The 15545-nt window shown below is 37.1% G+C and overlaps 1 protein-coding gene across 1 annotated transcript in view; it reads left to right on the plus strand.

Moving 5' to 3' along the window:
• Positions 1-15545, plus strand: part of PROM1 (prominin 1) — a 207408-nt gene that overhangs the window by 118818 nt on the left and 73045 nt on the right. The window contains exons 10-15 of the mRNA XM_070948434.1: positions 2344-2418; positions 3720-3783; positions 7385-7544; positions 11518-11670; positions 12893-13016; positions 15103-15206. Of these exons, the coding sequence (XP_070804535.1) occupies positions 2344-2418; positions 3720-3783; positions 7385-7544; positions 11518-11670; positions 12893-13016; positions 15103-15206 (680 nt within the window). The remainder of the gene's footprint in view (positions 1-2343; positions 2419-3719; positions 3784-7384; positions 7545-11517; positions 11671-12892; positions 13017-15102; positions 15207-15545) is intronic.

The following is a 15545-nucleotide window of genomic DNA, read 5'->3' on the forward strand; positions in this document are numbered from 1 at the left end:
ATACTTTATAATCCGTGTTCAATAGAGATATTGGTCTATAGTTTTGAATTAATTGGTGGTCAGTGTCGTCTTTAGGTATAATTGTAATTATTGCTTCCGTCCAGGATAGTGGGATTTTTGTCTTCTCTAGCACTTCGCTGTATAACTCCAGCATGGTCTCTCCTATTATTTCTTGTACCATTTTATATAATTCCACCAGAAGGCCATCTGGGCCCAGCGTTTTGTTATTTTTTTGCTTTTTCAATGCAGCATCTAATTCCATCTCAGTTTTTTTTTTTTTAATTTGATTTATATGCCGCCCTTCTCCGGAGACTCGGGGCAGCTTACAATGCGCTAAGCAATAGCTGGCCTATTTAACATTTCTCTTTGATCATCTGTAATTACAGGTATATCTGACCTTTTTATATATTGTTTTATCTTTTCGTCTTCTATTTCTTCTTGTCTATACAGATTTGCGTAAAATGTCCGAATAATTTCTTTTTTCGCTTTCCTACTATAGTGGATTTCCCCATTTTCATCTTTAAGCTGATATATCATTCTTTTGTCTCTGTCTTTTTTCAGTCTATAGGCCAGCCATCTACCTGGTTTGTTCGCCAACTCAAAGTAATTTTGTTTGGCCATTTTTATTTTCTGCGCTATTTCTTTTTGGTTCATCAAATTTATGTTATGTTTAGCTAACTTCCATTCTTCTTTTATTTTTTTATTTTGGGGATATTGTTGAAGTTTATATTCTATGTTTTTAAGCTCCTCCTGTAGTTTATCTAGATATTGTTTCCTTTCTCTATTTTTTTCCCTATATATCCAATAATCAGGCCCCTTATGTATGCTTTTGCCGTATCCCAAGTATTCTGTAAAGAAGTATCTTCTTTTTTATTTATTTTAAAGAATAATTCTAATTCCTTTTCTAACATATGTTTAAATTCTTTTTGTTTACAAATTCTTTGATTCATCGTCCATCTCCTAAATGTTCTTTCTCCTTTCCAATTTACAAGAATTGGATTATGGTCTGCCCATTGATTTGCTTCTATCTCTATTTTATCAACCCCATTTCTAATATTCGCAGTCATCCAGGCCATGTCAATCCTGGACCAGGATTGATAGGGATGAGAGTAAAAGGTGAACTGGTTCTGATTTTCATGGGTTTCCCTCCAAACATCTCTCAAATTTATTTCCCTGGCCATAGTAAAAAATTCTTTTGGAAGTATTTCTTTTTTTTTTCTTATTCTTTTTACTCGTTTTGTAATCTTTTTTTACATCTGCTATCACATTATAATCCCCAATTAAACAGATATCTTCATAGTCCAATTCTACCATTTTATTATGTAAATCCTTAAAAAATTCCTGTTCGTTTTGATTAGGGGCATAAATTACTACTAATAGTATTTTCCTTTTTTCCAATACTAACTCGACCATCACCGTTCTATCGTCCTCATCTGAATGTATTAATTTCGAATAAATCCTATCCTTGACGTACACCGCTACAGAATAGATATATTTTCAATGAACTTTTTGGTCTACTGAAGCTAGAGGATAAGCAGTACAGTGCTAGTAAAATATGAGGGTTGTCCATTACTCTTTCTCCTCCCAAATTGTCTAAAGCTCCCCAAATTAGATTGAAATACTTTTACTTTATTTTCTTTAAAAATTCCTTGGTAGTACAGTGGTCTAAAGCACCCTGTTATTAAGACCAGCTGCCTGCAATTACTGCAGGTTCGAATCTCACCAGGCTCAAGGTTGACTCAGCTTTCCAACCTTTCTAAGGTAGGTAAATTGAGGACCCAGTTGTGGGGGCAATAAGCTGACTTTGTATAAATATACAAAAGTATGAAGGCTATTGCTTAGCGCATTGTAAGCTGCCCTGAGTCTCTGGAGAAGGGCGGCATATAAATCAATTTTAAAAAAAAAAAAATCTGCTGGGGGAAATGACACCAATCTGAGTTTTCAGTATATGTACCGATAGATGATTGGCTACTACTATGTTGATCAATGTAGAAAATCTGGTTTGGGTCTTGGCAAAGACCCAAACAATCTCAGAGCATCATAAGCCTATCTGTATTACATGTGCAGCTCACATGAAAATCAATTTTATTGATTAGCTGGAAGGCCAGAGAAATAATCTTTAAAATTTGCTTCTCCCTCAGCAAAATCGGTAACATAAAACAGAAAGTGCAAATGTTTCTAGTGAGATGATTGAAGAGTGTCTACATTGGCAAGAATAATGAAGGAAAGTTTAAGATGCTCTTTGTGATATTAGGATAATGCAGTAGTATAATCAGCAAAACTTAAAAGTACTACTTCTATAGATTGCAATATTAACCTGAAATTATTTTTCCCTTCTTTTAGTTACCAGGAGTGAACCTTCAGCTTGCCAGAGTCAATGAAGTCCTTAAAATAGACCTTTCCAATCTCATTCAAAAGGTGCGATTGTGCCTGGTCAAGACACACATATTTGGCTACACGTTGCATCCCAAATGTCATTCTATTGTTTATCATGTTGCTTTGGATATTCATAAATTATTTCAAGAAGCAGATACTCAAATGTGGAGGATGTGCATAAAGGAAACTCACAGTTTCTCTGTTAATATGTTTTAGCATTTGGAGCTGAAATACAAGAAGAAACACAGTTTAATCTTCTTTAGCACAAGGCAATTTACACATACATTTTTTAAAATCCTTAATAACCACCTTGCTTAGAAATGGAAATTCTGATTCCCATTGTAGTCATAAGTTGAGGACTATCTTCTGATTTAGGATGGAGTATTCTGTTTCAACAATCTGAATGCTTATGATTTTCATTCTATTTCATTCTCCTGACTGCTAACCATTAGGAACTCTTAGCTTAAAACTGGAAATCTTTGTATCATTTAAATTGGGAAGGGCAATGGGTGCCCTTGGGTGTTTTTTTCTTTGCATATTATGCAATTTGTGGATATGTAAGATACTTTTGCATCTGCTTGTGGATTATGCTTATAATATCTGAAGCCATTGATTTCTTAACTTTGAAGAGTTGCTACACACATTTATGACTTTACAGCTACAGCACATGTGGTGCCATGCATTATTTATCTTGATTATGCAAATCACAAGGGCCCTGTATTCTAAAACACCAAGTTGAGTTGCTGTGGGCAATAGATGGGGATTGAGTCATGGGAAATCAAAGAGGGTTCGTTTGAACCAGTCAGCTAAAATAAATTGTAATAAATGAATAAATTGTAAAAACAGGACCATGGTATTTGCAGGCATTTCACAGAGGCTATTCTGTATATGTTGATGCCTCTCACATATTAGAGAAGAAGAGTGATTTTCCCCTTCATGTCATACCTCAAGAACATAAAGGAAGAGAGCTGAATTTAAATTGGTCCATGGTAAAGTTTTTGCCTGATAAAAGCCAGTCATCTTCTATTTTTATTTTTTATTTTTTTTATTTTGAGGTAATGAGGCTAAGAACATAGATCCACCTATTCTTCTACCAGGCCTAAGATGCTGCTGATAAGTAGAACCTTCAGTGAGCTCACACAGTGGTCAGAATGTTTGAATTTAGGTGGATTCTGGAGTAAGAATGTGCCCTTATTCTGTTTGCAGTTTATTTCAGTTTCTAAAATTAAAATGGAGTGGTAATGTACAGAGTTACATTAACAAGGATTAGTCTGCCTCTTCTTAAATACAGAAATAAAAGCTATCTTTTGTAATTGAGGTATTGATGAATGTGTTCATTCCAGGGTTATGCAGCATTTAATGATACTCCTGAACTGGTACGGGATCAAACAAAGAATATTTTGTCAGGTAAGGAAGATTAGGGGATTAATTTATTGACTGCAAAAGTTTGTGATTGGAGTACAGCACTGAATGGAAAAATGGGAAACTTCCTAAAAAAAGGAGCCTTGGTGGCGCAGTGGACTAAAGTGCTGTTAAGTAGCACTTAGCTGCCTGCTGCCTGCAATTACTGCAAGTTCAAATCTCACCAGGCTCAAGGTTGACTCAGCCTTCCATTCTTCCGAGGTAGGTAAAATGAGGACCCAGATTGTGCAATAAGGGGCAATAAGCTGACTTTGTATAAAAAAAAGAACACCACTCGGGGGGCCCGAAAGCCCTACTAAGCAGGTATATACAAAAGTATGAAGGCTATTGCTTAACGCATTGTAAGCCGCCCTGAGTCTCCGGAGAAGGGCGGCATATAAATCGAACTAATAAATAAATAAATAAATAAATAAACAAATAAATAAATAAATAAATAAATAAATGAGAAAAAACTATTAAAATATAGGCCTATTATTAAATAGATGCTAGATATACTGTGGAGTCCTTGGTGCTCTCTGAGCTTGGTTGTTTTCTTGCAGACATTTCATCACCAAAACTAACATCTTCTGCACTGATGATATTGCTTAGTTTAATAATGAAACATCTGCAGGAAAGCAACCAAGCTCAGAGAGCACCAAGGATCCCATAATTCAACCCTGATCTACAAATATTCTCTTCCATCGATAACACTAAATATATCAAAGTTTGGTGATTCTGAATTGTTCTGCATTTTACAATCATAGGCATCTAGGGTTGCTTCAACTTAATCTTGGCTATTTAGGATTGGAGTGTGTTCATTATGTGACACATAAAATCATAGCAAAGCTGTGGGAAAAAGCTATTGAGGGAAGCAATAAATAGAGAATAGGGGAATTTGAAAGGGGAATAGTAACAATTTAGCTATGTAAACCTGATTCCTGATTTAGGATGTGAGTTTGCTTACATCATGGCCTGAAGATTTCCTTTTGAAAAGAACAATTGTAGTGTCTGCTCAGGAATAAGTTGCTCTTATGAGCTGTTAGGATGGACGTTGCTAAAGAGGCAGTAACCAAATATGAACAGTGCTTGGAGCACTGTGAATCACTGTGCATGGTGATTCACAAGATTTCTTAGCTGATTCTTCTATTGATCTCCCTGCTTGATGTGTGTGGTTTATTAGTGCCAGCCTATTTACAATTATTCCCCAAAACAAAGCCAAATCAGAACATTATCCATGAACTCTAATAATAATATTGTTAAAGAGTGATATTGACTTACCATAAGTAGTTGTTGAGGTACATGAGAATCTAAAGGAGAAAGGCCAAGGAAAAAATGCGGTCTGTCTTGAGGAGCAAGGCTGATGTAGGGAAAGGTTTGAATAAAGCATATGAAGGTACTGAGATGTCCTTCTCATCTCTCCATGCTTTGATGTAAAAGGTAAAAATAATATACAAAGCTGTGGTATAGAATCTATGTAGAAAGGTTGATCATGGATTCTCTTTATTATCAGTTCTCAGATATTTCAATTCAAGAAAAGGTTAAATATTGCTTTGCACTTTCTATATGAATTAATTTCCTTTCCAGTAAATTTCCTTTTCATATCAACTTTTTATATTTATTCCCAAATTAATGTTTGAAATTCTTCAAGAACCAGGTAAATTCATTGTTAGGTCTAGATTTGGCCTATAACCTCTGGTTGACTACTCCAGTCACAATTTTAGTAGTTTATAACTTTTTTTCATGAGCTAAGTCCTTGCATGCTATAAAGAAAACCAAAGAAAGTATTTATTAACAAACTCTTCTATTTTCATTCTTGCATATGGATCCATTCTGCCATTATAAGCAGCTGTACCTCGTAAGTTTTGAAAGAGCATGGAAATAATGTATATGTAAACATATGCATGATTTGTCAAAAAAAAAAAAATGAAATTATTCCCAGAATGTCTTTTTCAACCAGGGAGATATTAAAAGCAGAGCAATTACTTTGTTATCTTTAATGTGCATTAATCAGAAGCCCCATTGCTTTTCTGGAAATTGCATGCCACTTTCTTCCTAGTGAAAAAATGTGTTTCTTCTCATAGCAAAGCTTTAAAATGCCAATCATAGGTAGTGCTGATGTGCAAATTATTTTTAATTAAAACTGTATATTTAGCCGGCCACTAAGGGGAAAAATCAGATTTTATATCTGCAACCAAATATTGATATACAAGTCAAGTATTGCTTGCAATGCAAATGAAGATGCTATTTCTACTTAAAATACATCTAGTTTCATCTCTAAAACTCCCAGTTCATTTCTTTCTCATAATTCCTCGTAGATTTTCTTGAAGGCAAAAGATAAAAGATTTTGAGGGGCATTCAATTTCACAGAGAGACTTAATACATTGCTTTTAGCATATCCTAGAAACTGATGGGATTTAAAATTTTACATTTTTAATACATATTGACAGTTATGGTCCTTCCTATTATAAAGATTTAGTAGAGCTGCCATATTCTTTGCAAGTCCATATCTCCATAAGCAAGCTCTATTACCAACATATAGGTAACATACCCGAATGTTTCTTGCACAAATGTTTATGACATTTAAAAGCAAGTAAAATAACCACTGTTGCCTCTAGCCCTGCTTGTGCAGTGACTTTGAATCTGTTTTATTTTATTTATATTTTTTGCTATTGAAGATACATATCTCAATTCAGAATTAGAATTCTTTCCATGTAAATGTAAGACTGGAGAAAAAAACAACGAATGAACTGGTTTAGACATGCCTAAATATGTTAACTTGTGTGGAAATATTTGGATGATCGATCAAACAGAGTGATTTTGAACTACAGTAAGTACCGTATTCTCAGTAAGGTCAAGACCATGAGAACAGCATTAGACTTCTTCGCCTCATCCCATTGCTCTCAATAGCTCAGATGCTTCATTTCCCAGTTGCCAGTCTTCCTGCTTCCCAGGGTCATCTCACCCTTTTCTTCCTTCCAGGTCCTCCCTCTTGTATTATTTTCTTCCTCAAATTTCAAAAGAACTCTTGATTACTCTGGGCTCCAATTAGACTGAAAAATGTTAAGTAAAGATGAGCAGATAAGAGTTGAGCCCAGAGCATCAGGAGCATAAGTGCTGGAGGCCTGTTTCACTTGAAAATGCTGGCTTCTACCTGTTCTGAATAATATCAAGTAAAATAATAATACCAAGTAGTAAGAAAATACGTGAGCCTTGATTTATTAGAAAAGGTAATGAATGAGCAGAATGAATCAGATCCAAATGTTTTAGCCAAATCACTGTAACTATTGAAGTCCCATGTTGTTCTCTTTAAAGTAGAAGAATTGCATTTGGGTTGCAGGTGAGAATTTCCATGATTAAATGCCTTCATATTTTATTAGGTAGGCTTTTGGTCATGGGAGCAGACAGAGACTTGTCTCCTTGGTGAGAATAAGGCTGTTGTTTAATTGGAATGAACATGCTGCAGTAGAAAGATTGCACAAACCTAAGCATTGCATCCGTATGTGAGTTTGCAATATTAAAGGCTTGCTTTTAAAGGTGGAGTCCAATAAGTCTGTTTTGTTTGTGGCAAGTGTAATTGAAATCCTTAACATGCATTCATCCTTTTCAGATATAAAAAATATCCTGGAAAATGTTGGTTCAAACATCACAGCCTTTACTAAAAAGCTTCCCATTCAGGAGATTCTAACAGATTTCACGGTATATCTCACTCAGAGCGAAGCGTATGTTGAAGATTATTTTCCATTAGTGGAGCAATATGATTTCTACAGGTATGTGCATATTATTTTGATGAAAAAATGCAGAGGCTACTCTATCAGTATTATTGAAGATCAATACCAGTAAAACTGTTACTTACAGCTTAAACAAGAGGATGCCTATTACATAGTGAAAGTGGTTAGCCATATCCAGCTAAACTGGAGAAGCATAGCTGTGAGCACAATGCAAATACACAATGATCTGTAGAAAAACATGCAGGGCAGCAATATTCAAAACCAAAACATTTTAGGTCTATTTTTACTTCAGGTACATTTAAATTAGTATAAATTGCATATAACTTCAGCTGCCTTGTTCTGCCCCAGAAACTGGAAGCACTGGAAATTAGACTAATTGGAATCTAATCTGAAATAGGCTTCTCGTGCCTAGCGATAACAAAGATCAGGATCCAAGAAGTGAAGAATTATTACACCAGAGAGGTCCTGGTGAGCAGCAATGCGGGAGGTGCAAGAGAAACACATGTTCAGGTTCTCAAAAGTGAGACATTTTTAATCCTGCTCCTGCCCCATGAAAAGCTTTCACTTATCATGAAAACTGGTAAGTATTGGGACAAGGAAAAATGAGTTGATATATCAAATAGACAACTGTAGACACATGTTTTTAAAAACTTGTTTGTTTTATAAACAACTAGCTGATAACCTGGCATTGCCCAGGTATTTATTTATCCCAATCCTGTATTAGACATGAAAAGCCATCGCTCAGTGTGGTGAGAATTAGAGACCTAATTGCCCTGGCCAACAGCATGGGAAAAATTCTACAGGTGATTATCTGCATTAGCAGCCACCTCCCCAGACAATTTGCCCTCTTTGCTTGAAGCTGAGGGCCTAGGGGGGTTATTTTTTGTTTGTTTGCCCCCTTGTGGAGTACTGTGAAGCCGTTACCATGGCAATTCCATTGTGATGTACATTAGAAGCCATTTTAAGGCACAACAGGCTGTATCTTAACAACTTGAATACAAAATGCACACTATCGCTGTATAAATATAACTATCACTATAAATATAATTCATTCCTTTTCATTTCAGCAGCCCAGGCATTCCAGAGTTATGCTGGAACACACACACGCACACACAGACACATGCACACACACCCGAGGGGTGTTAGGGGTGTCTTACCCCCACAGTATTTTTTTCCAGAGAGTAAGTCATCTGTGTAGCAAGTTTGGTTTAAATTGCTCGAGGCATTCTAAAGTTATGCTGGAACACACACACACACACACAGAGACACACACACTCTGAGAGGTATTAGGGGTATGTTACCTCAACAGTATTTTTTTCCAGAGAGTAAGTCGTCTGTGTACTAAGTTTGGTTGAAAATGCTTGAGCCGTTCCAGAGTTATGCTGGAACACACACGCGCGCACACACACACACACACACACACACACACATCTGAGGGGTGTTAGGGGTGTGTTACCCCCACAGTATTTTTTTTCCAGAGAGTAAGTCATCTATGTACCAAGTTTGGTTGAAATTGCTTGAGCCGTTCCACAGTTATGCTGGAACACACACAGACACACACACACAACACTAGGGGTGTCTTACCCCTACAGTATTTTTTTCCAGAGAGTAAGTCATCTGTTTACCATATTTGGTTGAAATTACTTGAGCCGATCCAGAGTTATGCTGGAATACACCCACCCACCCACCCGAGGGGTGTTAGTGGTGTGTTACCCTCACAGTATTTTTTTTCCAGAGAGTAAGTCATCTGTGTAGCAAGTTTGGTTAAAATTGCTAGAGGTGTTCAACAGTTATGCTGGAACACACACACACACACACACACACACACACACAAAGACATCAGGGGTGTCTTAGCCCCACAGTATTTGTTTCCAGAAAGTAAGACATCTGTGTACTAAATTTGGTTGAAATTGCTCGAGTCGTTCCAGAGTTATGCTCAATCGTATATATATACATACATAGATAGATCCTTTTTTATATACAGTAGATACTAGCTGATTACCCAGCGTTGCCCGGGTATTTATTTATCCCAATCTTGTATTAGACAGGAAAAGGAATGAATTATATCTTTAGTGTCAAATCAAAGCAATTTTATTTACAGGGTTTTAAAAAGTATAAGCACAGTTTACAACTTATAAAATAAAATGTTATTCAAATTAAGTATAATATTAATTTAAAACAAAACTTGATTATAAACAACATTTTTAGTTTCATCTCCAGGAGCAAGAATAAATAAATTCTGTGGTGAACCCACCCTTCAGCAAGCAACATAAAGTTATCCGTGGGAGAAACATGGTGATCTCAAACCCACTCCACAGTACTTAATAGACTGACCCTGTGACTTATTGATCATGATTGAGAATGCAAGTCTCAATTTTTTTCCAAAAATTTTTCAATTTTTTTTCCAGAGAGTAAGTCATCTGTGTACCAAGTTTGGTTAAAATTGCTTGAGGTGTTCCAGAGTTATGGTGGAACACACACACACAGATCGAGGGGTGTTAGGGATGTGTTACCCCCACAGAATTTTTTTTCCAGAGAGTAAGTCATCTGTGTACCAAGTTTGGTTAAAATTGCTTGAGGTGTTCCAGAGTTATGGTGGAACACACACACACAGATCGAGGGGTGTTAGGGATGTGTTACCCCCACAGAATTTTTTTTCCAGAGAGTAAGTCATCTGTGTACCAAGTTTGGTTGAAATTGCTTGAGCTCTTCCAGAGTTATGCTGGAACACACAAACGGGTTTAGGGGTGTCTTACCCCCACAGTATTTTTTTCCACAGAGTATGTCATCTGTGTAGCAAGTTTCGTTAAAATTGCTCAAGGAATTCCAGAGTTATGGTGGAACACACAGAGACACAGAAACACGCACACACACTAGTGTTGTCTTAGCCCCACAGTATTTGTTTCCAGAGAATAAGTCATCTGTGTACCATGTTTGGTTGAAATTGCTTGAGCCGTTCCACAGTTATGGTGGAATACAGACAGACACACACACACACACACACACACACACACACACACACACACACACACACACACACACCAAGGGGTGTCTTACCCCTACAGTATTTTTTTTCCAGAGAGTAAGTCATCTGTGTACCAAGTTTGATTGAAATTGCTCCAGCCATTCCAGAGTTATGCTATATATAGATAGATTCAGTATTTGTTTGGATAGTTCCAGTCTTGACAAAACTTTAAATAATGTTTTGGCTCTTAAATTTCCTTTAAATCTTTGAAACCCTATAATCTATTTTTAAATCTTCAGTTGCACAGCACCGTTAATAGTGTTTCTTGCCATTAATATGCAAAGAAGAGCTTATTGGCAGCACAGAATATCCATACAACTCAGTGGTGAAATCCAAATTTTTTTACTACTGGTTCTGTGGGCGTGGCTTGGTGGGCATGGCATGGCTTGATGGGCGTGGCATGGTGGGCATGGCAGGGGAAGGATACTGCAAAATCTCCATTCCCACCCCACTCCAGGGGAAGGATACTGCAAAACCCCCATTCCCTCCCCACTCGTGGGCCAACCAGAGGTGGTATTTGCCGGTTCTCTGAACTACTCAAAACTTCTGTCACCGGTTCTCCGAACTGCTCAAAATTTCTGCTACCGGTTCTCCAGAACCTGTCAGAATCTGCTGGATTTCACCCCTGATACAACTGCTATTAATGTTTTATTAGCAGCAAATAATACAAACTTGGATTATGTAGAACCAGCTATAATCTTCCAAGTCCACTTTTGCAATAGGGAGAGATCCTCAACATCCAACTTCCACAAGCTAAGCTAAACTTGTACTTTTATCCTTGTCCAGGCTTCGCAAATTGAATATATTCCTTTAACCATTTAGTTTTACAGTGTATTTGTTCATCTTCATTCCTTTTATTAAAAAGGTTCTAAAATGCAAGAAAACTTTAAGTCTAATTCTAATACTCTTGAATGAGAATAGGAAATTTAGAGAAATGTGGTTGGCTCTTGATTGATCTTGGAATCATCTTTTTGTTACTCTGTTTAGGTGGCTGGGCTGCTTAATCCTATGCTGCATGGTGATCCTGATCCTGGTCTTTTTCTACCTGGGATTATTATGTGGTACGTGTGACTATGACAAAAATGCAACACCAACAACCAGAGGCTGTGTCTCAAATACTGGAGGAAATTTCCTGATGGCGTGAGTTCTTGCCCTTTTAATCTTTTCCCCAGGTTAAGATAATTGCATTGAAGAAATATACTTGGACGATAAAATGCAAAAAAAGATGAGAAGGAGGAGGAAAACTTTGCCTTGGTTTTTACTGAGATTTGCATTCTAGAACTTTGAAGTTACATTCACTTTCTATGTGTATATATGCAACCACGTGAACTAGTCCTTGTACTTTTCTAGGCAAGGTCTTTTGGAAGTCCATTGCCATTGCCTCTTTCCTAGAGATGAAAGAGAGGGACTGGCCCACCTCATCCAGCTGGCTTTGTGCCTACAGTAGGACTAGAACTGAAGGTCTTGTAGTTTTTAGCCTGATGCCTTAACCACTGACTCTCTAGTTCTTATGTTAACTGTATTTAACTAACTTTAATTCAACTAAACATATGTAAATTAAAGCAGGTACAATTGTGGTGCCTGGCCCTACCTATAGCCTAAAGCAATCATAAACTCACAAGAGGTGTCATATTCCAGATTTAAAAAATTATGTTGGTCGCTTTAAGGTGGTAACCATTCCAATGACTCACCCATGAAGAGATCTTACTGATATGCAAAAGCAGAAGCAGCATCTCATTAAATGGAGTTAAATGGAATATTTTAGTGTATTCTCTGAAAAGGAGGAATCCATCTTATTTTTATATGTAAGATGGACCCTTTAACAATCTTTTGATGAAAACACCTTTTCTAAATAGTAACTTCTTAAAAATCACCTTGTGAATTGTAAACAATTAAAAAACACTTCTTCAATTGTAAAAAATATACTACAGACTTACAATTCCCTAAAAAACAAGCCTTTCGAAACCTACCTGAACTTCTGGTAGAATAAGGAGAGATGCCCTTTGAATGCTCTCTCAGAATATAGTAGTGCTTTAATAGAATTGTGGAAGAAATGCTAAACCTTCTCATATGAGATTCAAAATTCTTGTATTTTAGAAGTTTTGCATTCTGTCCTGCTGTTTTTACAGATTCTCAAGCAAAGCTATTTCAGCAAAGATTCTACATTGTTCCTTCTCCTTACTTACAGACTTATTTTTGATCTGGAAAATCATTGCATACTTCTGAATTAATAGATGTTCTTAAATTGTTTTCCTTAGTCTAAATTGGCTGTTAAAATACTTACAAGAGGATGTACAGTATTCTTAAAATGCTTTTTCTTGTCTCTCCCCCCCCCCCCAACTACCACCCCTCCTTCCATCAGTGGAGTTACTTTCAGCTTCCTCTTCTCCTGGGTTCTGATGCTGACAGTGGTGGTCACTTTCATTGCCGGTGGAAATATGGAGAAGCTGATATGTGAATCGTTTGATGACAAGACTTTATTCCAAGTAGGACACTCTATATAATCATGGATTTCCATATCTTTTCTGATCATTCTAATGTTTGTTATGCACTTGTAAAACATTCAAAATTCTTCATAAAATATCCTGTCAGATGTGCCAGTATGACATCTCTAATAAAATGGAACTTTGAGGAAATGCCTGCCTCGGAGTCTTACTTAGTTGGGGGTGTTACTTGGAACCCTGACATATTCTGCATGTTCATACAACATGTAAGGCCATAATTTAATTTTGTTGTAGATGAGCAGTGTTCAATCTCTGTTTGTTCCATGAAATGCACAGCTAGAAAATAACAGGTCACTTCTGGGTCATTAACCACCTCATTTTGCTTCTTTCTTTGGCTTTTTCTGTGAGTGGAACAAACCCAAGTTCTTGATTCAGAATTATAACCAAGCCACAGCTGGAAACGTCTGTGGATTGTTAGCTATGCCTGCCCACAAACCAGGGGTGAAATGCTACGGTTCGCCTAAACCGGTAGTAAAAAATGCTACTGGTTCGCTGAACCGGTGCAGTAAAAAAATGTAAAAAAAAAAAAAAAGTTCTGACAATCAGCTGAGCGACGCGCAATCATCAAAGCATTTTTTTTACTACCTGTTCGGGTGAATAGGTAGTAAAAAAATGCTTTAAAAAAGTAAAAAAAAAGGCTTGGACGATTGCATGGCACAGCTGTGATCGTCCGAGCCTTTTTTTTTTACTTTTTAAAAGCATTTTTTTACAATCTATTTGCCCGAACCGGTAGTAAAAAAATGCTTTAAAAAAGTAAAAAAAAAGGTTCACAAGATCACGCGGCACAGCCGATTCCCCCTCCCCCCCCCGTTGCTGTTCTACTTACCTTCCCAAGCTTCCTTTTGGTGTGTATTGTGCATGCACAGTTTGGTGCAAACTGCATGCACACACACAGCGTGCGCTTGGCATGCAGCACACATGCACGGCCAGCAAACCAGTAGCAAACTGGTTCAGATTTCACCACTGCCACAAACCAGCAAGTAGGAAGTGACAGCATGCCTAACACAGCGGCCCCCAACCATTTGGGTACCAGGGACCTGTTCTGTGGAGAGAGGTTTTTCCGCAGACCAGAGGGGGCATGGTTTTGTGTGCTGCCTGCATTCCACAGATGGGTTTCACTTGTTTTCATGGCCCGGTTGTTGGCATGCCTCCAACTGGGACCAGTCCATGGACCGGGGTTGGGTACCCCTACCCTAACATATAATTTATTGTGGTACCAAGTTATAGCTTGAGGTAGATGTAAGACAGTCATTGTATCACCTTTAAAGCATTCCTGTAAAGTAGATGGTGATATTATTAGCCATATATTACAAATGAGGAAACAAGTTTGAAAGAACTTCTTGGAAGAAATTAGATATGAACTGGATTCTCCAGTTTTTCAGTCATTCCAAGTTATTACTTTTGCTTAAATAACTTCACTTGATCTAAACTAAGTTCCTATATTGTGCTTCAATAAAGGTTAATGAATAATATGGCCTCTAAAAACACTGTAAATTTGCCACTCTGTGAAATATTACCATTATGTTTAGGAAATGGGTATTATATAATGTAGCGTTCAGTGATCTTGTTACTTGCAAAACAAGTTATAGTAAAAAGAAACCCCGAAATTTCTGAGTACAGGTAGTCCTTGACCTACAACAGTTTCCTTAATTGACTGTTCAAAGCAACAATGGCACTGAAGAATGTTGTTTTATGACCGTTTTTCACAGTTAGGACTGTTGCAGCATTCCCATGATCATGTGATCAAAATTCAGATGCTTGGTAACTGGTTCATATTTATGACCATTGTTGTGTTCCAAGGTCATGTGATCACATTTTGCGACCTTCTCACAAGTGTCAATGGGGAAGCCAGATTCACTTAACTGGGTTACTAACTTATCAGCTGTAGTGATTCACTTAACAACTGTGGCAAGAAAGGTCATAAAATGGGGCAAAACTCACTTAACTAATGTCTCACTTAAAACCAGAAATTTTGGGGCCAATTGTGGTCGTAAATCAAGGACTACGTGCATTGTTTGTAGAAGCCAAATTAGATTTATAAATCAATCTTCTTTAAATTGCATTTTAGATTTTGGACACACCCTACTTGCTTAATCGGCAGTGGAAACACTATCTATCTGGCATCATTCTGAAAAACCCAGATATTGACTTGACATTTGAAAAAGTTTACAGGTAAATTTTCACTCTTTTCTGCTCCTATTGTATAATTAAGTTTCTGAGATTGCATGTATAGCTTCAACCATCTGAAAATGAAATATCTCCCAATTTGCCTCCTGCACTTTCTGCATCATCCCCTTCTTCCCTCCATAACTGGAACAGCCAGGAACCACCTCCTCTTCTTGATTGTAGTGGTGGAAGGGATTCTTTTCCCCTTTTGTCCATTTCCATAGCAATAAAGTATCCAAATGGATGCTTGACCTTACCCCTTTTTTCTGACTTTCTGGCTGACTTCTCTTCTTCAGTTAGAACTGGGAAAATCCTCAGTTTCAATGTAGTCTCTTGCTCTCACTT

Source organism: Pituophis catenifer, unplaced genomic scaffold (assembly GCF_029215685.1).
Source record: "Pituophis catenifer annectens isolate HBS135680 unplaced genomic scaffold, rPitCat1.0.hap2 SCAF_8, whole genome shotgun sequence".
NCBI classification, from domain to species: domain Eukaryota; kingdom Metazoa; phylum Chordata; class Lepidosauria; order Squamata; family Colubridae; genus Pituophis; species Pituophis catenifer.